At 39.2% G+C, this 23,767-nt stretch overlaps 3 protein-coding genes across 3 annotated transcripts in view; 2 read left to right on the top strand and 1 right to left on the bottom strand.

The window, feature by feature from the left end:
• Positions 1-6,172: 6,172 nt before the first annotated feature.
• LOC129780303 (phospholipid-transporting ATPase ID) overlaps positions 6,173-23,767 on the top strand; it is a 145,255-nt gene continuing 127,660 nt past the window's right edge. The window contains exon 1 of the mRNA XM_055788407.1: positions 6,173-6,445. The gene's annotated coding sequence lies outside the window, so the exon portion shown is untranslated. The remainder of the gene's footprint in view (positions 6,446-23,767) is intronic.
• LOC129780305 (uncharacterized) lies at positions 13,454-14,590 on the bottom strand. Its single transcript, XM_055788409.1, has 2 exons — positions 14,278-14,590; positions 13,454-13,990 (listed from the first exon to the last, which is right to left on the bottom strand). The coding sequence occupies exons 1-2, from the start codon at positions 14,301-14,303 to the stop codon at positions 13,708-13,710; spliced, it is 309 nt and encodes a 102-aa protein (XP_055644384.1). The 5' UTR covers positions 14,304-14,590; the 3' UTR covers positions 13,454-13,707.
• LOC129780304 (mutS protein homolog 5-like) lies at positions 15,079-17,535 on the top strand. The gene is made up of 2 exons (XM_055788408.1): positions 15,079-17,242; positions 17,305-17,535. Exons 1-2 carry the CDS (start codon positions 15,081-15,083, stop codon positions 17,507-17,509), a joined length of 2,367 nt encoding a protein of 788 aa, XP_055644383.1. The 5' UTR covers positions 15,079-15,080; the 3' UTR covers positions 17,510-17,535.

Genomic DNA, 23,767 nt, shown 5'->3' with positions numbered 1-23,767 from the left:
CGGACTGAAAAAAAGTAGTACATAATTGAAGGGTGGGACGATCAAAATTTGGTCATCATGAATTTGACGTACCACTTTTGAGCAAGCATTTCAAAAACGTGAACACTAGGGTGCCAATGAATGTATGGGGAAAATCGACCCTAAAATTTCAAAAAGTTACCCTATACAAAATGTTTACCACCTCGAAAAAACACCCTATGCCAAACATCAGCTCAATCGGACTTCAGGGAGAGTGGCGCAAAGCGGTCAAAGTTTAAAGCAAATCAAAAAATCACCCAGGGGGGAGTAAAGGAAATTGGGGTTCCCGAAAAAAAATTGTTGATGCCAAATGTCTCAAAATTGCATGAAACGTAGAGATCTAGTGTCATCTCGGAAAAAAAATTTTTTTTTCGAGTACGAGACGAAACGTATGGTTTTAAGTGCCAATAAAAATAATTATCTCGATTTTTCATTCGGAATTTGTTGCGAAATGTTGATTTGCACGATAATATACCCTATGCAAAATATAATGAGCTACTATTCATTTATTAGTGTTGCAGACGTTAAAATTTGAGTTTTTTGAAAACCAAAAAATCACCGGAAATCGGGGTTTTCAAAAATTTGTTTTTGTTAAATCAACTTTTCAGACGGAAAAACGTACAAAGGTCAAAAACAAAATATTTTTTTACAATTTTTTTTTTCGAGATAACAGTAAATCTCGACAAGTAATGCAATTTTAAAACAATTGGCTTCAACTTTTTTTTTTTGAAAACCCCGATTTTCAGTGATCTTTCGTTTTTCAAAAAAAAAACTCAAATTTTTACGTATGTGACACTAATCATTTGGCGACCTAACGTACAAATCTACACCTAGGCGGCGCATCGGTGAAAGTGATGATGGTTTGAAATTTTGCTATGTGAGCTTATGAAAGGTTTGTAGTTCTTTCCATAAATTACAATGTTATAATCATAAAAGATTATTTGATTGCGACGAGTTTTTAAGAAATTTAATTCTGTGCAATTTTATATATAACATGTTATTTCATTACCTCTTTCAGTAGTGAAAATTGTATAAATGTTGCCAATAGTTGAATCAAAAAAGGAAATTCGAGAGCACAATTAAAAACAAGTTGAAAAATGCATGGTTCCTGCATGTGAGAACTACCTTGGAAATACCGGAAGTAAAATATACGTGATTTGTTTTTGAGTTTTAGGTTACCTTATCATCATTTTCTTAGTTCAAAAACTAAATCCAGATGTCTCAACGATCGTTTACGTTTTGCGTTAGATCGCCAATGAAGTTCGAATGAGCTAATATTTTGCAAAGGGTATATTATCGTGCAAATCAACATTTCGCAGCAAGTTCTGAATGAGTAATCGAGATAACTATTTTTATTGGTACCCAAAACCATACGTTTTGTTTCGTATTTCGAAAGAAAACTAAGTCCCAGAGTGTCGATTTTTGACAAAAAAAATTCCAGATGACACTAGATCTCGATGTTTCATGCAATTTTAAGACATTTGGCATCAACAATTTTTTTTCGAAAACCCCGATTTCCTCCCCCTTGAGTGATTTTTCGATTTCCAAAAACCCAAACTTTGACCGCTTTGCGCCACTCTCTCTTAAGTACGTTTGAGCTAATATTTGGCATAGGACATGTTTTCGAGGTGGTTAACATTTTTTATGAGGTAACTTTTTGAAATTAGAGATGACCATTTTCATTGGCACCCTAGTGAACACCCATCATCATGTAGGTGTGTACGTGTAGAATCATTCCTCTATTTTGATTTCTACGTTTGCTGTTCAGTTCTCGAAACGGCGTTCAAGAAAGATAACAGTTCGCCTGAAAAGTTCATAATGTTGACGTCTAAATGACGCCTCTTGCAAAAATCTATTTGACTATCACAAAGCACCATCTTCCAATGGATACGTGTCAAAATTTGACAGCAATCGGTCGATTGGTTCGTGAGTTGAAGCATTTGGAGTGAAGCAACTTTTGCTATTGTGAAAAAATTGAAAAATTCGAATTTCGTGTAAAGGGTGTGTCACATCAAATTGCATAAGGTTCTGTACAACGTCAGGTTGTAGTTTTTTTTTAACAGAAATCCATTTTCTCTTGAAGTCCGCCTCAGATTTGACATCTTTTGGGTTCTTCCGGAGGGCCTGTTTTATAATCGCCCAATATTTCTCTATTGGGCGAAGCTCCGGCGCGTTGGGCAGGTTCATTTCCTTTGGCACGAAGGTGACCCCGTTGGCTTCGTACCACACCAACACGTCCTTTGAATATTGGCACGAAGCAAAATCCGGCCAGAAGATGGTCGGGCCCTCGTGCTGCTTCAATAGTGGTAGTAAGCGCTTCTGTAGGCACTCCTTAAGGTAAACCTGCCCGTTTACCGTGCCGGTCATCACGAAGGGGGCGCTCTGCTTTCCGCTTGCCACACCATGTACTTTTTGGCAAACTTGGATAGTTTCTGCCTGCGAATCTCCTCCGGAACGCTGAATTTGTCCTCTGCGGAGAAGAACAACAGGCCCGGCAGCTGACGAAAGTCCGCTTTGACGTAGGTTTCGTCGTCCATTACCAGGCAATGCGGCTTCGTCAGCATTTCGGTGTACAGCTTCCGGGCTCGCGTCTTTCCCACCATGTTTTGCCTTTCGTCGCGGTTAGGAGCCTTCTGAACCTTGTATGTACGCAGGCCCTCCCGCTGCTTGGTCCGCTGGACGAATGAACTTGACAAATTCAGCTTATTGGCGACATCTCGGACCGAACTTCTCGGATCACGTCTAAACTGCCTAACTACGCACTTGTGATCTTTTTCACTGACGGAGCATCCATTTTTGCCGTTCTTCACCTTCCGGTCGATGGTTAGGTTCTCGAAGTATCGTTTTAGTACTCTGCTGACCGTGGATTGGACGATTCCCAGCATCTTACCGATGTCCGGATGTGACAACTCCGGATTCTCGAAATGAGTGCGCAGGATTAATTCACGACGCTCTTTTTCGTTCGACGAATTTTTCCAAATTTACGAAAAATTGACAGTGAAGCATGGCCAACGTGATCTATACACTCTTATCTGATTATAAGCGAAAGTTGAAGATATAATTCCTAAAAATTAAATTTCTACAGCGTTTTTTCCGTGATGCAATTTGATGTGACACACTCTGTATTAATGGCAAAACTGCAAGAATTGGGCTTCGAATTGCTTCCGCATCCACCGTACTCTCCAGATCTGGCACCCAGCGACTATTTTCTGTTCGCAGACCTGAATAGAATACTCGCTGGCAAGAAATTTAAGACCGATGATGAAGTGATTACCAAAACTGAGGCCTATTTTGAGGAAAAACAGAAAGAGTACTATAAAAATAGTATCGAAAAGTTGCAAGATCGCTATAATCGCTGTATCGCCCTCGAAGGCAATTATGTTGAATAATAAAATTGAATTTTGTAAAAAAAATAGCTTTACTGTGTTACTTTATAAACTTTCCAGACGAACTGTTAAGTAACGCTTGATTCTGATCGCGCAACACCAAAATCCAACCTTTCCGCACGCTAAGATGTTAAATGTGGCCATATTAACTATAGCGAGTTTATGATTGAAATGATCGGGGAACGTTTATCGACTGCCAGGAAGCCAGGAATTGAGGAATATTGGAAGCCAGAAGCTGCAGCGACGGTGAAAAAATGACTTGCACTTTTAAGCGGAACCACAACCTTCCAACCCGAGTCGTCGTAAAATCAGACTTCAAGCAGATCCAGAGACAGAAGTTTTACACGGCGATGGGAAGTGGGAAGGTGGCAGACATTTTCAAGACCATGGAAATATCCAAGTTCCCCAAAAATACTCGATTTGGCCGGCCATCTGCACCTTTGGCCGGAAAAGCGATATGCGGCAAACTCGTTCTGTTTTTGCCGGATCCAACATCCTGTCATTATGAAAAGAAGGCAATGGAATGATATGATGAAAATAAGGTGATGGTAGCTCTAGCTCCTTGCAGACCTACAAAGCATGAGAGTCTTTCAGGACTCCCGGTGTAACTTTTGCTTGATCTGATAGTGTTTTATCAGTGATCAGTTGGTTTGCAGCAGTCATGATGAAAACAGTCCAGTAACTGCGCTCGATGCTCTGTTCGCACCCCGGAACGAAGAAATTGGACATTTACCGGACCTGGCCCCGACCCACTATGCCAAGAGATCACTGGAGGAGATGGACATGCTGAAGATAAACGTTGTACTGAAGACCGCCAACCCTACCAACGTCCCCCAGAATCGGTTCCAATAATTTCATGGCCAAAACGGCATTTGCTTCACCATGAAATTATAGGAATAGAAGGCCACAAAATAAGCTGAAGAACATATCGACATCCATCTTTTCATCGGCAATGATTAAGATTCCAGTTCCGGTCGCTCGGCGAGACGTCAACTTTTTTTTTAAAGGCTTAACAAACGAAGGATTTAAGTGAAAGAAAAGTTGTTCAATAAAGTTATCTTTTTTATTTTTTTTCCGTTGCCATTCGAAGCTAGTCAATTTTTAATACATACGCAATAGAGAATTTAGGGCGTGATAAAAAAAACCACAGGAGGGTTGTGTCCGAGACACGACCGCATAGTTGACGTAGGATTCCGTTAGGCCATCTATTGATTTTGGATATGTGTGAAGAATTACATCGTTAAACTTTTTGATAATGATTTGATGACCCTGAAAAGAGCCGTTTTGTTTGGTTGTTGGGTATTGTTTGTCCACTCCACCTGTGTTTACCGAGTGATGATGACAGGAAGATGATAAACAGTCGTTGGATGGTGAGAATCAGATAAAAGATACCAAAGTGGAACGAGATTGAGAAAACCGCCCTCTGTGATCCTAGACGAGATGCCTCCTATGTTATGTATGGATGAAATAATGAGAAAAAAACTCACCAATGTAATATAATGTAATGCAATGTTATATAAATAATTACCAATACCGAACAAAATTATCAATTTTTCTCATCAGTATAAACATGTTAATTTAATATACAGAAAGCATATTTGAAATGGAAAAGGTAATTTTCTTTTATAATTTATACTTTCTGAGTGTTTATTCAACCCTATGCGAATTTTAATTGGACTAACAACACCTAATACTATACTATATATAATACTATATAATACTATATGTAGAGCATATGGGAAATCAAATTTCTAATATTTCTTCACTTCTCCAATTTGTCTCGCCGTATAAACTTTCCTTGGGTGAAAATGAACACAACAAAACAGACAGCCTCAACCAAACGACCCGTTCTCAAGCGGGAACACACCTTGGTTTTTATTTATGAAAATTGAAATAAATCGTTTCATATATCAAGTCATTTTGAATACAACTGTTACCATATACAATTTAACACTTACACTTGTGCTAATTTTTTTACAATGCATGATCGGTCTGATGTCTCTGATGTTCTGATGTCTCTGTTAGGGAACACATTTGGGTAGGAGCAAAAGTTCCCCCTACTTTCATATATTTGCAATGTCGATTTCCCCCAGGCAGCTTGGTTTTGATGTCTCTGTTAGGAACCCGCCGCATGTGTCGTCAATTTCGTCCAATCAGAAGTGGGTATTTCCTTTAGGATAGGGGTTGAGATTTTTCAATTGTTCGATAGTTAGTTTCATGACATATATTATTTTCTTCAATATAAAAAATTGTTATGGAGTGCCGAAATCGATTGACGCAAAAATTTCATCAATCCATTGTGAAATGACTGAGCAATAAGCGTTTGAAATTGGACAATTTTCACGATGTGCTCGATTTTCGATTTTCAATTTGTACCACAATATGTTCCCGAAAGACGTAATCCTACGTCAAAATATTATAATTGATAACACATTCGATTGCTAAGTCAAATATTTTGTAGTTTTGAGCACGCCAAAAAAGTAAAAATAATATTACTCTGCAATACTGTGTTTCATTAAGTGGCTCCCAGTTTCTTCAATGTTTGTGTGCGCAGTTTCTGCTGACAGTAGTGAATAAATCTGTACGATACAGTTTTTCCTCCTCCTCACCCTTGCACGAGACCTCGCGAGACAAGGTACTATCCGATGACAGCGTCTTTCTCAGTCGGCGTCGTCTCTAGCACACCGCACGGATGTAAACAAAACAAAACCAAGCGAGCCAATCATGTATGTGCCTCGATAGCGCGCCTGCTCCGATGCTGTCATACTCTGCGAGTTGTGTTTATGGTTGAATGAATGGAATCCGTGTCGCTCGCTGAGAGATCCGATTTCTAGTGTACAGAAAAGGTGGCGGCGGGTAACGGGTTTGTCGCGCGTGATTTACGAAATTTCCAGTGCAGCGTTTCGCGTTATTCGACCTTTTCAAACGGCGTTGACGAAAACAATATCGCGGTTTGTGGACAGTTTATGGCTGTCTTATTCGAGGCCAGAGTGATCTGCTCAAAGTGCTTACAAACCCTCGGGGGGAACGAAATAGTGTTGGTGAGTGCTGTTTGGATGAAATAAGATTGTTGTTCAAAACATAACTACTACAATTTTTTCTGGTGTAAACCAGATACAAGGTTCTACAACAAAATCAAATGTACCAAATGATCTCCAATCAACCATGACAATTGGCGACCATGAGAAACACCGGCCAAGGCAATTTAACGACACTTAGCCTTCGCACCTTCTCGGTGTGTTTTCGGTTGGGGTGTATCGAACTTTATTTACTTCCATCCGAATTCGGTTGCTCTGGACAGGGAGCATCACAACGACGGATTGTACCATCGAGTGTAGTCTAATTATAGGGACTCCAACTTTAACCAATTTTTGATAAATATTTTTAGCAGCTTGTCTGACATTTAGAATTTACTCCAAATATAAATAAATGCTCGTGTATAGCCAATGGTGCGGCAAAACCTCGCATTTATAGTGAACATTGTGGGATGTGATGGAATTTGCAAATGAAATTCGAGCAGTGCTCAGTGCCAGATGCTCAACTGGGTTTTAGTTAACACCGGTAAATGTTAGCAATCGACCGTTGACTTGATTCTAAGATAAACAATGAGCTTCATTAGGATTTTATAGCTTTCGAGAATATTCAGTCGTGCTGGAAGTTGTGCATCATACGAACAGCGGAGAATACATTTGTCTCCAATACTTTTTGTTTGACAAGGCGGGTGATCATTTATTCAATTTTTAAAACAACTCTGAAGGTGAAACTTTCAAAACTTCAAAACAAACGTGTCGCCTGAAGGTTGACCTTCAGAGTAGTTTTAAAAATTGAATAATTGAATACCCTCCTTGTCAAACAAAAAGTATAAGAGACAAATGTTTTCTCCGTATCGTCTTCTATCATATAGCCAACAATGCCAGTGTTACTGATTTTTCAGAATAATCCACACTATTTAGCACGCTTCCAGATATCCAGATTAATTTTTGCCTGATTTTTCTGGAATAATCCTGCTTTTTCCTGTTTTTTTTTTTTTGCTTTAACGCGGATTTTCCAATTAGCGCGGTTTTTTACGCGGATTTTTCCAATTAACGCGGTTTTTCTTACGCGGCTACCGCGTAAAAAAAGACCAGAGCAATATTACTTCTCTCACTCCGCTCACATTACGTCTTCATGCTCCGTCAGAGCATATGACGGTAATTACGGAAATGACGGAAATTAGTGCCGCACTCTATCACGATACTCACGTAGATTTTACGTAGGAATACGTCTTACATTAAGGGTGCCAAATCAGGAAACAGGTCACATTTTAATTAAATAAAGTTAACATTAATAACTATTTTTGCTGCGAACGGATTTTAACGATTTGCATACCAATCGAATCGAAAATTTTCTAAGATTTGTTTGATATGCTATACATTACAATCCCATAGTCTGTATATGGTTTAAATTGATGAAAATTTGAAGCATTCCCATTTCCCCATACATTTGTTCTGTCCATTTGTGTGCTTTCCCGAACAGAGTTGTCAATAACGGGCAACTTATGCAGCCGCTAGAATAGAAACAACGAAGGGGGATAGCGGAAAGAGAATATATTAGAAGTAAACTCCTCCCTTGCATAGTGAGTAAACTGTCGCTGGCATATAAGTATTGCATCTCCTCTGAGGAAAATTATCAGAATCTTTCTGTACCCGAAACAACAAAAGTCGCTTATTCTGCTCGTTTTGTGTTTTATGTTTTCCCTCAAGCTGTGAACGCTATCGAATATTTCACATGAAGTGTGTTTCGATGTTTCATTTTTATCGCTGCAACTGTGTGCATCTGTTAGACACGTGTTTGATGCCTCTCGTTAAAAACTCAGTGCAATGCGTGCATTGATATAAAGAAACAAATAACGACATATAACCAATTAGTGTATTGTTCTCGCAAAGGCAAGAAAGAATCGTTGCTTCTCGAAATGATTCTACAAAACCACGCAATCCATTAAAACTTTTCCGGGTCCCGGGAACTTTTTACTAAATAGCTATTTATGGAATTTCGACGTATTCGCAAATGATGCCCGAAATGATAAAACAACCAATTGAAAACAAAAGATTGCGTAGTCCTACATTCTAAGCTGTCGTGACTCGGATACAAACCCTTGATTTTTTTACGCAGATTTTCCATTCACGGGGTTTTTTTATGCGGATTTTCCAATTAACGCGGTTTTTTACGAGGTACGTATCTCCCGCGTAAAAAACCTGGGTTGAACCGAGAGCGAACGCTCTAGTTGTATTAGCTCACTTACTGAAGTTTCCTTCGACGAAAAAGGCCACTGACTCTCTATATATCAAGAATTATTCATAAAATTTATTTGAAGTTATTGGGGTTTATCGAGTATGTAAAATAAAGTTTTTTTTAATCTGACCTATTGATTTGTTTATTTTTACACTCACGAACCACATCAACTGATTAAAATCACAGTAAAAGCAGCTTACTATACATTTCAATGATTTAGCGAATCGGTTTAGGACCACACTCGCCAAGCAGTCCTAATTTATTTCTGATTCTTTTATTTTTATGCTTCTTGATTTATGGAAATTTTACTTGGCAACGCTGCAACGAACAGATGCTGCTTTCATCTTTTTCGTTCAAACCCAAGTGATCATCGTTTTTTTTTTTTATCCCATTTATTCATTTATAAGGCTCATTAGCATTTTAGCTGTAACAGAGCCGGGTTTTAAGTGTGTACATGTACATATGTTTATGTTTCTATAAATTGTAAATTACACAGTAGTTAGTAGTAGCTATTTAGGCGTTAAGTTTTCTGTTCCATTACATTATGGTAAATTACACAGTAGTAGCCATTTAGGCGTAAGGGTATTCTATCTGTTCTTCCATTGTTCAGCAGACCGGACAGCGGAGACAGTTGGTATTGATCATTGTTGGGTTATTTATAGAACAGCAGCCCGATGTTTCATGCAGAGCAGAGCAGTTGTACGGATGAATCGATCTTTGTTCCACCGTGGATCGATTTCCATCGCTGATGATGGTTGCGTGGACGTAGTTATTCTATAACAACACAAAGATGGTCAATTGAGGGCCCTGAGTTTGAACTCACGATCGATCGCTTGGTGAGCGAACGCGTAACCAAGTGGCTACGAAGACCCCCTAAGTGATCATCGTTGTAGTTAATCCATTTCTCATCCCCAGTAATGATCACCATATTTATGTCGGGAACATAACCGGAGAGACGTAGGACTACACCAAAGGTTGTCAATTTGAATAACTTATTGAACATCCAAGTAGTTTTTCACTATCTCTTAGCAAAAATACACCATGCTCCTAAAAACATCATTCCAACTGAAATAATCTACAAATTATTTCATGCAGCACCTTTCGCAGAACGGCAACAGAAAATCAGAAATCGACTGTGTTGGCGGCAACTATAGCTATTTGAATGATTTAAAATGATCGATCGGAAAGTTCCCAACCACCAATAAGCACATAAACACTTCAGTAGTATTGATGCATTCAAAATGTATTCCGCTGTTACTTTAGTAACTCTAGCGCATTAAAATAATGCTTGAAATGTTACATTAATTCAATCGCTTATCTAGATATTTAGTGATGGATGCGTAAAACTATTTCTGTTCAATTGATGCAATCATTTTAACGATCTATAAAGAAATGGTTGAGTTCTGAGCGTTCAGAATCTTCTATTATTTCCTACATGTTCAGTGTTTAGATTTTCATTTTACCCTCCATATATTCCTGTTAGACGTAGTCCTACGTCAAAAAGTATAAACGGTCTTAACGATTGGTCTTCAGGAGCTAAATGTTGAAGAAGTGCGAGAATGGATCATCCAGCTTCCTAAAACTACACCATCGAGCGCCACAATGTAAAATAATATTGTTTGAGTTGTATATTTACAAAATATAACTAGACTCAACAGCTGAATGAGCTGTCAGTGCGAAATCAAAAACTGTTTCTGATTTCCACTGACACTCCTAGAGTACAACCAATACGATGGACGAATGAATTGCTTCGTTACCGGCGTCGTTCTATCCAGGGCCCAGGGTCTTACTATCTAACTGGTTGTGCTCTGTGTTAGATGAAGGTAATTTATAGCGCTTTAAAGGCAAAATAGCCAGACAAAATTATTCCGATTTGGTTCTGATGAACTTTTCTTCTTTCTTTTGAAATTCCTCTCGCAGATGAATCCTTCGAACGATACTCTGGCTCGCATCGAAATTATTATAATTTCCAATTTCAACACAATCGGAAAGTCCTGGGTTTGCTATGATCCTGCAAATCGAATAATATCGAATCGAATATGTGCAATATTCCCTTGCCCATTTCCCCCTTTTAATGATCAAATTCCCCACCGGTTGAAAATCACTGCTGTAAATAAATGAATAAAATAAAACTAATAAACCTTTACTGTCTGGAATGTTATGTTTAGGGTAGCCAAGAACACTTTCAAAGATTTCTCTTTATTGTCTCCACACCAGGGCTCGGAAAAGTCATATTCAACTGAGGACTCAGGGAACTATGAAGCCATCGGTCTTCGCATTCAATTGGAACTGAGTTTTTGCTTCTTCCAGCAGTTCTCCGTCAACATAAATCAAAAGTCTCGTCGCTAACTGTTCTAACGACGCTCCGTGCTCATTTCATTCTTAACCGACAAATGAACTTCCCTGCATATTGAAGTGACTCCCCAGGCTGAATTCGTTTCTTTCTCTGACCCGGCAAACTTCGTCCCGCCCAAAATTTGTTTTTCGTTATCACATCCACATTTTCTTACTAAGCGCACGTTCATGGTTGATCTTCTAATCTGCCCTTTAAAATTATTTTTTACTATAAAAGTTCAGTACTTCTACCAAAACTCGACATTATAATATCAGACACAATTCTCGTGTAAGATTCTTCATCCACTTGCAAATAACATGTTTCTCCGTTACATGGAATAAATGTTTGATACAGAAAATATGATAGAATGAAGACAGCCATAATCGGACAATTCCTTTCTCGAGTTTTGCTCTTATCAACACATTCGGCGATCCAGTTTTATTTATATAGATAGAAGACGATATAGGAGTGCGTTTTATCACATTAAAATCCATTTCCAGTTTTGAACGAAGATCAATTTCGTTACCGCAAACATCAAATGGACTAACAACGCTTGTCAATATGTAATTGTAGAACACATGCGAATTGAATATTTCGAATTTTCCCATTTTCATTCAGAGTTTTTCGAAAAATTTTAATTGTCATGTTTGGTTGGAATATGTTTGGTTGAAATATGTGCATAATTTATATGGACCCCCTCTCCTTTCCTGAGGAGGAAGGGGTGTCATACCATCATAGAAACATTTCTCTTACCCAAAAACCCTTACAGCCCAAATTTGGCTCCATTTGCTTGATTATTTCTCGAGTTATGCAGAAGCTTGTGTTTCATGTGTATTGGAGCCCCCCTTTAGAGAGGGGGAGGAGTGTCGAACTACCATAGAAGCGTTTATCGATCCCTAAAATATACTAAATTTGATTCCATTTGTTTGATTAGTTCTCCAGTTCTGCAGCAATTCCCCCCTCCCCCTCTTCAGAGAGGGAAAGGAGTGCCAAACCACCATAAATCATTTATCGCTTCCTTAAACCTCCATATGCCAAATTTTGTTTCATTTGCGTGATTAGTTCTCGAGTTATGCAGAAATTTGTGTTTCATTTCTATGGCAGTCCCCCATAGAAAGGTGGGAGGAGTGTTGAACTACCTTAGAAATGTTTCTTGCCCTCTAAAACCTCCAAATGCCAAATTTGGTTCCGTTTGCTTGATTAGTTCTTGAATTATGCAGAAATGTATGCTTCATTTGCATGGCAGTCTTCCCCTCCCTCAGAGAGAGGGGAGGAGTGTCTATTCACCATAGAAACGGTTCGTTTCCCCTAAAACCTTCGCATGCCAAATTCGGCTCCATTTGCTTTCGAGTTTTCGAGTTATGCAGAATTTTGTCTTTCATTTGTATGGCAGCTCCCCCCTAGAGAGGGGGTGGAGTGTCTAGCCCCCATAAAAACATTGATTGCACCCTAAAACCTCCACATGCCAAATTTGGTTTCATTTTCATGATTAATTCTCGAGTAATGTAGAAATTTGTGTTTCATTTGTATGACCTGGTATTGTATTCACGTTGTGCATGTACCGATGTTTGAGTTCACGGTGAATAAACAATGGGGTCCTCCATTAATTGTGTAACTAATTTCTTGCATCAGAAATCAAGCTTCCGTTTCACTTTATATGGACCTTGAAATAATATTGTGTACGCGGGCAACGAGGTACATGTCAGGGTGGACTCCACCTGGTGGAGTAATAGTGGTCAGGTTGAATGAAGAGGAAGATTTGTATTCATTCGTCATGCCAATTAGATTAACCATTTGCTAGGATTGAATTGACTAGAAATGACATGAATTAGTCATGTTGACAACGAATGCCGAAGTAGTCCTACTCGAAGCGAAGCGACTGAGGAGAGGAGAGTCAATTTTCATGTTTCGTCCCCACACTCTCAAAATCTTGCTCTCGTATTTGGTTATCGAGTTCATGAAATGGAAAGAAGTATAAATGGATAAATGACATTCGTATTGTGTTTGACATGAATCTCTCTTGCGCTATTTTCTTCGGTAATGGAATGTTTTGACTTATATAGTTGCAAATAACCTATAGTCGCGTGAATGAAAATCAGATCAAATCGGTCAAAGCTTACAAGAGTGTATTTTCCTCTTTTATTCGACAAGCACCAGACAGGACGAATCGATTAAATAACTTTAACCCATTACTGCCCAGGTGTACAAAAACTTGATCCAAATGGCATGAAACTTTCTAGTCCATAAAGGTTTGTCCCGAAACGAGGGGGAAACGCAATATTTTGGTTTGGAGTTCTTTGGAAGTTGAGATATCTGACGTATGATATTTAACACGCTGAGCCGATACAGTATCAAAAATAGAAATTATTTGAATACGTACGTACATACGATTTTATTTCATAAAATTCAACTTCAACAACCATTTTCATGGTTTATTAGCACTTTCATGTACTGCCGTTCTACGCTTAATTGTCCCACGGTTCAATTCCTAGAAATTTGTACATATCCGGTACGGTCACACGGAATCTTGTATCTCCTCTTAGCAGTGCGTCTTTGTGGTGATTAGTCCGACGAAATCTGCGTCGAATAGGTGATGGAACATATGAACGGCAGGCCATTTATGTTTCGAGCAGAGATCACTAAGATCAGGTGAATGTCCTTCAAGAACAACGGCTGCATCTGCATCCAAATTTAAGGTCATTTTTCCCAGTGTCTGGCTCTCCGCTTCTTGCTGCTGTACGAGGAGTATTCTTGTGATTGGCCTCGTTCAATGTTGCTCTCGACATTCACTTGTTTGCCAAAACCGGAAGGGCCGTCCTCCGAGTCACTATCTCCAGCATCCACATCGCTGTCTCCGCCGCTTGGGGGCACGATGACAAAGTTAATGTCATTTGTTGATACTAGATTTTCGAAAGCGTCGTCGTCCAAATCAATCAGATAATTGTACAGCTCCTCTGGATTATCGGGAAGCTGATATATCCTATTGAGAAAAAAATATACCGTAGTTGCACAGCGTATGAAATTTCATACGCTCAAAAGTAAACATAGATTTTTTTGTGGTTTCATAATTTTCTTCAGATTTTTTGCTAGATATCATTTTTTACACTCATCTAGTAGTGTTGTGTCACAGATTTGAGCAATTTAGAATCCTTTAAGAGGTAAAACTTTGATAAATTTATGTTTACTTTCTCGACTCCATTAAACTCGAACTTTGCAAGCTTCAATACAAAACAAAACAACAAAAATGACAGATAAAATGACACTGACACAAAAAAACACTCTTGAATTGTCATGTGGTATTTAAAATGCGCTTAACACTTTAGTTTCATCAAAAACAGTTTTTTCAAAAAACGGGCTTTTTTGCGTATTAAATTTCATACGCTGGGCACTAATAGGTTAATGACTTCAATCTGCCCCAAATAGGCCGTGTCATCTCATCATCATCGAAACATCCGGGATTCAGTCGAGAAGAACACAAACTGAGTAGGATGAATTAGCTTTTTCGAACCCCGAATGGTCAAGCAAAGCTACATTGCATGACGCGACAGTCGAGAGCAACTTCTGCACTGATGCAAAGTGAACGGTGTGCAACTCACGGTCTTCGGAGCGAATTAATTGATTGCTGGATATCATTCTCTGTTCGTGACACGTTTCGGGTAGTGGTGGTCAACCCGTCCCGGCTTTGAACTTGTACACGTTACTAGTAATTGTTAATAAATAATAGATCAGCGTAACAAGTGCAAGGTATCGCTTAAAATTTGCATAACCACCCTTCAGTGAACATTGAAATACAACTAAATACGATTTAAGCGAAAGATGCCGATCGAATGTCGCCAGTTGTTGCAGTTGATTGCATAATGTATAGGAAATTGATTTCTTGCGCGTTGTGCGCAAGTGTTGTGACTGAACCTCCCAGAGATTCAGGGTCAGATGCAGGCTAGCTAGTGGGACTATTCGCTGGAAATGACTTTGCTTCGTTGCGTGTTTGATCATTTTCAAAACCAGTTCGTTTGCAATTCTTTTCACACTGTACGACACCTCCTCTCTGTCTGATTTTTGTAGGGTTACCAATGGATCCGGAATTCGAGAGTTCGACAGGAGAAAGCAAAATCCTTTCCCTTTGCTGGAGCTCCGGAATCCTAGCTGCAGCCTACTACGATATTGATCAGTTGGAAATTTGTGCTATTCAGCAGGCAGCAGAACCACGCCCCCAGTATGCTTTGCTCAAGAACCTTGTTCGTCAGTACGGTCCTTTGTTCTGTCTGATAAGCGGATCGAAGCATTTCTTAGACGACATTCCAGAGTTGTTAGAGCTGCCGGAAGGCACGAGAATGAAACATTTCAATGCTGGAAAGATTGAACCTTCCGAGAAGGCGCGCATCTGTGACTTTGGACCTAACGCGCTTAAGGCCAGTATTGCGAAAGTACTTGCTACAAACCTTCCGGGAATGCCGGCACAGGCTTCCGATAACGATCGCCGAATGTTCATAGAAAGTGTTCTTCCGTTTGATCAGGAATTGCTGGTTCATGCGGTTGGATGTTTGCTTACACTGCTGGATCGCATCGCATCGGAAGACAATTGCCCCGTGGTGACAAGGATCAATATCGTAACACCTAGTTCGCAAATGATCATCGATGAGCTTACGTTCCAAGCGTTACAGATATTCAATTCACGATTGCATCCCTCGGGATTCAAAAGATTTCTGGGTAGCAGTTCGTGTTCACTGTACGATTTGCTCAACAGATGCTCGTCCAAAATCGGAAGGGAGGAGTTGAAAGTGACGATGCAACAACCTGTGCGCGATCTGCGTGAACTTAACCAACGTTTGAATACGGTTCAATGGCTCAGTAAACCATGCAATTCAGGGGTTGTACGGGAAATGAGAGATTTAATAGGAAACTTGTCAAAAATTCAAATGTCATACAGGAAGATTGTCACAAAAGTGGCAAAAAATAGTGATTGGAAATCATTCAAGAAAAATGTTTACTACGCTTATTTGCTGTGCAAACTTTGCAAGCTCTGTTTCTCATCCGATGAAGCTTTTCTTCATGAAGGACCCATTGAGGAGCTTTTTAAGTTTGTCGCAGAACCCAACAATACTCTCAAACAACTGCTCTTTTCCGTGGATAAAATAATTGATTTGGAAAAAGGTGAACAAGACAACAAATTCACTGTTAAAAGGGGGGTCGACCAGGAGCTCGATCGTATGCGGAGCAGCATTGATGAAACTCAAATGGCCTTACTGGAAAGTTCCCGTTTAGACTTAGAACATCTCCCCATCGATGTTGATGATCTTTATGTGACGTATCTCCCCAGCTATGGATTTGTATTTAGTACCAATTATATCGACGATTTGAGGCAGCCTGGAATTCTGGAGCAATCTGCGATGGACTTAGTTCTTCAATCAGACACTACTATATACTTCCAGAATAATGTTTGTAGAGAACTCAATATCCAGTACAGTGATATTTTGGCAGCTATAAATAATCGTGAACTTGCGATCCATGACAAATTGGTAAATTACATCAATCAAGTGATGCCCGAGCTACTGATGGTTCTGAAATTCATCGCTAAACTGGATGTTCTTCTGGCCTTCGCTTCGGTAGCCGAAAGCCAAAGCTACGTACGCCCGAAGGTAATTGATGAAAAAATCTTGCAGATCAAGCAGGGCAGGCATCCGCTACTGGAGCAATTTAAAACATACCGTCCAAACGATACTGACATCACTTCTCAAATTGAAAAGTTTGTGAACATTTATGCGTCAAATAAATCCACTGGAAAGACAATTTACCTGAAGGAGATAGCACTAATTTGCTACTTGGCACATATTGGTTGTTTTGTCCCTGCAGAGTCCGCCACGATTGGCTTGTTGGATTCAATTTACACCCGTCTCGATTACCCTGAATCTATTTTCAGTGGAAAATCTTCGTTTATGGGCGAACTCTACCAAATGTCCAATATTTTATTGAACACTACGTCGAAATCCCTAGTTCTGATCGATGAATTCGGAAAGGGTACAACCTATTCTGAAGGAAAGGCTTTACTTATCGCCAGCATCGACCATTTGCTTCAGAAGACCCATCAAGCTCCCATAGCTATCGTGGCAACTCAGTTCAATTCCATAGCAAATTATTTGGACGAAAACCAATTTCTACGAGTTTACACTACTCAACCGAACGAATGCACTAAAACAAATAATAATTCAAACACAGATTTCCACCCAGAAAACCTGTAAGTTTTTGCTTGAACGTTACAATTCCGATCCCAAACCTCATTAGGAATCTCACTTTCAGCTGTCAAGATCTCTTCAACACAGTCACGCAAACGATAACGCTAACCCTCATCAAGAAGTTCGTATGCGGTGAGGTCGCCGAACCTGCAGCGGTTGCCGAACTATACAAATCCGTACCTTTTTGTTCCGAAGGTCAAGTCGAATCCCGCCCCTCTTCGTCAGGATTGGCGAAAATCAGTTGCTCTGATAAATCTTTCAAATTCTAACCTCATACGCAGATTACTTATTCACATTCCACCAGTAACTACTTTATTACTCTTCGATTATTAAACAGAAGCGGGTTCTCGCTGACCATGGAAACATTTATCAGGTTCCGTGTCCACTTCACCGTTAGTAAACAAACGGGAACCTAACTCTCTCCACCCATCAGCTCTTGGAAATGGCGCTCAATGGCGTTGAAGGGTGAGAACAATATGTGGGGTACAGATTCAATCAATATCGCATGGGGCACCGATTCACATGTCTATAATTTATAAATTATTGATTTTTTTTCGACACGTACGTGGCACACCAAACCTTCACATTGGCCGACTCAGATATTAGACTGTACTTTCCATTTTACTCCAACCGAGCGCCGCTGACGGTCAGGTCATGTATGCGTGCGTGTGTGCACTCCCCACAGTGCCTAGCATTTTTTTTATTCTGTACGAGAGTTTGGCGTGTCTGGTATAGTAGCGGTTATTCATCATCATCATCATCATATTAAACATTATCGTTTGATTGGTAGTTTTCATCAACGTTACGGTTCAGACCGATTCATGGAACGAAACACATATACGCATTTGACGCGTGCCGTTTTATAAAATGACTTTTCGGCGACTCAGAGACTGAGCAAAAAAAGATAAGCTGGAAGAATTTTTATAGAAAGTAAACATTGTCGCAAGGTATGACGATGCCAAAATGTCCTAGATTGCTATCTACAGTCTATCGCAAAATTGAGTGTGCACATGCCACTCGATAGTACTCTCCATTTATTTGATACAAAATATCTTGAATACATTTCTCGCGTAACTTTTGAAAAGGTCCAATGTAACATTTTCGTCAACTCGAGAAAAATGAAGTTGAAGACCCGAACATTATTCCGCGAATTGTCTTAAAAGGTATCGATCTTTATCACTACTTTTACCACTAGCAGTCAATAATAACTCTGAAAAACCAACCGTAACAGTTGTTCCGTGATTTGAGCTTAAATTTGAAGCCTCGGAGCGAAAAATGTTACATTGGACGTTTTGACTGCCCCTGTTTGCACATTGGACATATTACGTTTCACGATAAGATTTTGAAACTAACTACTGAAGAACAATCGAAACATCAGTATTCATTCTAAAGACAGATTATTATTGTCATCACTCGTTGAATTGCACTAACATAGATAACAACACCTGAAAGAAACAAAAACTCAAAACGACCGAAGTACGACTTCGTGTTGTTTTGATTGCTTTGTTACTTTGGACGTTTCGAGTGTCGGAGGAAAGAGGCGTCTGAAGTAACAGCCGAGTGCTTAAAATCCGAATCTGTACATTGGATATTTTTTGCATCGGCGATTAAAAGATGAAGAAGATAGATACGTGAACGATTGTTTTTGTAATGCATTCAATGATTGAAAACTAATAGCGTGCATCCATTAACTCGATTTGTTTACATTTGTTACATAGGACCTTTTCAAAAGTTACGCGAGATTTCTTCTTTTGATGCACATTGATAACACACACATTTAACTAACTATGCACGCAAGAAAAGTTTTTTGCTAATTATCTTTTCCAAAAACAGCAAGTGGGTTATATCTATGGTTTAACCGCAAGGGTGACGTAGGACTATCGTTGGTTTAGTGATCATTTGTTTGATGTTTAATCTGAATCCATTCTGAATGAATGAATAAATGAATATTTGGGGGACTTCGAAAACGAGAGCGTTACGTTGGAGGCACAAGGTTTCATGCATCCAATATTGGATAGGAAATTATTCTACTGATGGGGAAGAACAATCTTCAGCTTTCCTGCTTACTGCACTTGATTGACAAATCACAAAACCAATTGTATTTGGTCGCAGTATTATATGGATAGAAAACATTAAAATAAACTCTTTCGCTTGAATGTAACTTTCAATTCCAAAAGAAACTGGCAGATTATTTTGCAGCAACGATCACAGCTTTCTGGATTCTGCTCGATAACTAGCAAACGAAAAGAGTTGCGCGCGTGTATGTGTGTGGCGGCTGCTCTGATGCCTCGACCGGAACCAATTTTCAATGCCGTTACTCTTGGTTGCTTTCTTCACAAAACAAAATGTATTCGGCCACAGCATTATATGAATAGAAAACATTAAAATAAACTCTTTCGCTTGAATGTTATTTTCAATTCCAAGTGAAACTGCCAGATTATTTTTCAGGAACGATAACATTTTTCCGGATTCTTCTCGACTCTTCTCGAAGTCCACCAGTGGATAATGTTAACTCGATAACCACCTGTTAATTGCACATGATTGAAACATCGCAAAACCAATTGTATTTGGTCGCAGTATTATATGGATAGAAAACATTAAAATAGAGTTTATTTTCTTTCGCTTGAATGTAATTTTCAATTCCAAGGGGAACTGACAGATTATTTTTCAGGAACGATCACTTTTTTCCGGATTCTTCTCGAAGGGTTGCGCGCGTTTATGTGTGTATGTGTGGTGGCTGCTCCGATGCCTCAAGCGGAACCAATTTTCGATGCTGGTACTTTCTTGGTCGCCTTTTCAGTGGCATCACTCTTCTCCTGATGGATTCCCTTCTGGCCTAAGCTGCACAAACAGGCTCCTGGTGACACTGTTCATCAGCGCCTTCATGATGAACGAAGTTAGCTCCACAACAACAGCGACAACATGCTCCAATCGCTGTTCAATTATAACTGAGTGGATTTCCGAGCGGCGCTCGCTCATATACCGATTGGTGATTTCAATAGCCTTTTTTGGAGGCAATTTTATAGCTATTGAATCAAGTTTTTGGATCAAAAAGTAACAAGTATATAACGCGTAGACATTTTATCTTTCGAATGAAGTGTTTATCATACCATTTAGTTCAGTTGTTTAACAGCTATTAACCCTCAAAATTTCGATCTCCGGCGTAACGCTCACGTTTTCGAAACTTTGATTTAACACTTTGATTTGATTTAACACATAGAAATGAAAAACGTAGTCCTACGTCAAAATATGAAAACAATCTCCATTCTATTAAATTTCTCCAAACAAATTAACCTTTTTAGTAAGTTCTGTGCGAATTAGCATACTTTTTTCCGTCAGTTTGTGACGTCAACACCTCACCACTGCTTGGGCAGTGTTGTTTTTTGTTTTTTGTAGATGTTTGAAAAAGTTTTTTACAGGGCTCTGCATAGTCATAGTCAACTGAGGATAGTCAGCTGACTAGCTGACTGGCTATATCCTTATTTAGTTAGTAATGACTTTTGACTTCTTCACGCAGTTTCTTCGCCAAAACGACTAAACAATCAGTCGGGCGTTTAGTCGCTATCTCGCTCTACCAACTCGACTATATCATTTCATTCTTCCCAGTTAAATTGTCCTCATTGCATTTTGAAGCGACTTCCCCCAAAACGAATTCATTCCTACCTTTCTCTCTCCCATGTACGTGTGCATGCATCGATTTTTGAGTTCAACGTGGTTTAACATATGAGCATACTTGATAAATGTCTAAGTTCGTTAGTTTGAGTTCACGATGAGTAGACAATAAACGGTCCATTGATGGGGTAACTTATTTTTTGCATCAGAAATCATGTTTTCGTTCCTCTTTATATGGACGAAAAAATTTCGTTCTAGTCGAAGCGAAGCTACTGAGAGTAGAGTCGGTTTTTTTTCACCTTCGAAGATTTCGGGTCCTAGTTTTTTACAAAAATGGCAAGTAAGAGGAAAGAAATAGATATTGTTAAACGTACAATGATAATAAGTAAGACTTGTCGGGAAACGAAATTGCGGGAAATAGCAGCTACTGTCGCAAGAACCCACCCTACAGTAAAGAAAATCATTAAAAAAATACAAAGGAACCATGGAAAATATCCCGGTAGAGAACGCAAACGGATCCTATCTTCTGATGATGAACGGGTAATTTTTTTATGCCCTCTACTCACCTCCATCTCGAAGGAACTCTCGCTTGTCGAACAATGCGAAAAAAACCTGAAACAAACGTTCCTCAATTGACAACCGAAGTAGCCGGCATCATTAAAAGACCTGTCAGCACAGATACCGTCCAGAGAGTAGAATACAGAAACAATCTGAGAGGTCGTGTTGGCCGGGTTTGACAGTAGAAACCCGATTATCCGCGAGCGGGTGATCCGCCCTGTGGATTATTCGCGACTGCGAGTTCCATAGTAAATTAATAGGCCTTTCTGGAATTTGTTAGTGAGTAGTAGGCCCAGGCTCTTTTGTTGTGGTCATGACTTTTACATTAGTTAGCCACAGGTGTACACGACGTTATAGATGGATAGTTTAATGATTTCTGTATTAGTAAAACATAGTTTTTATATTGAAACATCTTTTTTTCGTGTTTGCATCACTCTTTTAGTCCTTTAATGGGTCATCCGCGATTTTCGTCATTCGCGGTAAGTTTGCCTGACTATTCCGCGGATAATCGGAATTCTACTGTAGCTTGAATTAACACATTATGTTTTTTCATCTGTAATTTTCCCAGATCTTCTTGTTCTACACATTTTATAGCGGAGTGTGAAGAAACACACAACTTAGACTAAAGTGCATTCGCTAGCGCAAAGAATGACCGAGTTCAACGTTTAAAAATTCCTAACACGTTGGTAATTTTCATTCACTTTCTTACCATCACATTGTCAGTTCACTTTGGGGTTCTGATTTGTATCGTGAAAAGTACTGTATTTTGCTATTTAAAGTATAGTAATTTACTTTTCATGCGACATTTTTCTAATTGGACAGACATGTAATGCTTTCATTCCTGATTTCTACAATTTCAGAAGTTTATAAATTTTAATTGCAATCGCAAAAAGACTAACAGAAATTAAATGTCCGCTTGCAAATCTGGCAACTCAGTCTGGAAGTCCGTGAGGTAAAACGTCAACATCATGCATCCATTTGAAACGTCACGATATTGATGCCCAAAAATCTGAAAATCCGGATTTCTGCGTTGTCGGCCATTTTCAGTTGTCATTATGCTCTCAAATGGTCCGCTTAAGGCATATGTAAACAGACCTAAGGAGTTCTGGAACAAGGTCTTTTATACGGATGAGCCGAAAACCAATCTCCATGAATCAGATGGAAGTCGGATGGCGTGGGGGAAACCAGGATCGGTGCTTCAGATTCAGCATTTGGTTACCACAGTAAAACACGGCGGCGGTAGTCAGTTGATGTATGTTACATTGGCGGATTCTGGTACTGGAACTATGAAGTTTATTGATTCTGCGATTCTGCGAAAATTGCTTAATTGATCTTCCTGAAACGTAACCTGCAGTCTCCCATTCAGAAATTGGGTCGCCATCATGTTTACTACTTTCAACAAAATAATGACACGAAGCAAACTAACTTCGTGGTGAGGATATGCCTGTTCTATAATGTTCCAATCTACTCAAAATACCTCCGCAATCACCGGACTTGAACTCTATTGAGTATCTATGGTGCGAAATCAAGAACCTTCTGAAGAATAAAAATCCAGAGAACACAGCGGAGCTCAAAACGACGATTACGGAGATCTGGGAGGCACTTCCGTCTACAGTGACCAGAAATCTCGCCTCGGTGCTTGCAGGAAGTGCTGGACGCCAAAAGGGGGCCATACCAAATACTAGGGGAATTGAGTTTTAGTATCTGTTAACATTTCTGAACTGATTTCAATTTTCTTTTTAAGAAAAACTTGAACTGTACATCCAATTTTGCCACGTCTTAATTGGAGATTTTTTGTTTGTTTTCAAAATATGAGGTAGAAATGTGACCAGTTTAATTTTTTTCTTATCACTACATGAGAGTAAAATGGATCGATTTTACGATCGATAAGTCGCATTTATTTATTTACTTTTCAACCCCGAAAAACTCAAAAATAACAAACCAGCACGATATGTATACTTAATTTTGAGATTGACTGTATACGAGAAACAAAAGTGAGTTTACTGTCGTTTGGGACGTTTTGTAGTCTTGTCTACCAGAAGAAAACGTATCAATGAGTTTAACCTCCCCTTCCATGGCACCGAGTTGTTTGTTCATCGCACTATAATTATAAACTTTCATCAGTTTACAATAAAGCTTATTCATTCAATGTGACACAAATGTAGTTCAGTGTTTCGATGTCCTCCAGCACATGGGATTTTAGAATTAGAAGCGTTAGCATAGTCTCAAATTTCTACGAACTGAAATGACTGTTTTATCGCTGCCATAAAGATTTCAGGCATGTCACAAATTTCATGTGTATAAGGGTGCATTCATGAAAGAAAAAGAATCTCTTTGATGCTAAAGTGTGTTTCAGT

This window comes from Toxorhynchites rutilus, chromosome 3 (genome assembly GCF_029784135.1).
Source record: "Toxorhynchites rutilus septentrionalis strain SRP chromosome 3, ASM2978413v1, whole genome shotgun sequence".
In the NCBI taxonomy this organism is placed as follows: domain Eukaryota; kingdom Metazoa; phylum Arthropoda; class Insecta; order Diptera; family Culicidae; genus Toxorhynchites; species Toxorhynchites rutilus.
Note: the sequence above shows the minus strand (reverse complement) of the source record. Positions and strands in the feature narration are given on the sequence as shown.

What these genes read in the sequence shown, in the direction of transcription:
- LOC129780305 (XM_055788409.1), bottom strand. Translation starts at nt 14,303, where the DNA reads ATGACAATTCAAGAGTGTTTTTTTGT. An exon ending in ATTCAAGAGTGTTTTTTTGT is followed by an intron (nt 13,991 to 14,277) that starts GTCAGTGTCATT and finishes TTTTCTCAATAG; the next exon opens with GATATATCAGCTTCCCGATA.
- LOC129780304 (XM_055788408.1), top strand. Translation starts at nt 15,081, where the DNA reads ATGGATCCGGAATTCGAGAGTTCGACAGGAGAAAGCAAAATCCTTTCC. An exon ending in GATTTCCACCCAGAAAACCT is followed by an intron (nt 17,243 to 17,304) that starts GTAAGTTTTTGC and finishes TCTCACTTTCAG; the next exon opens with CTGTCAAGATCTCTTCAACA.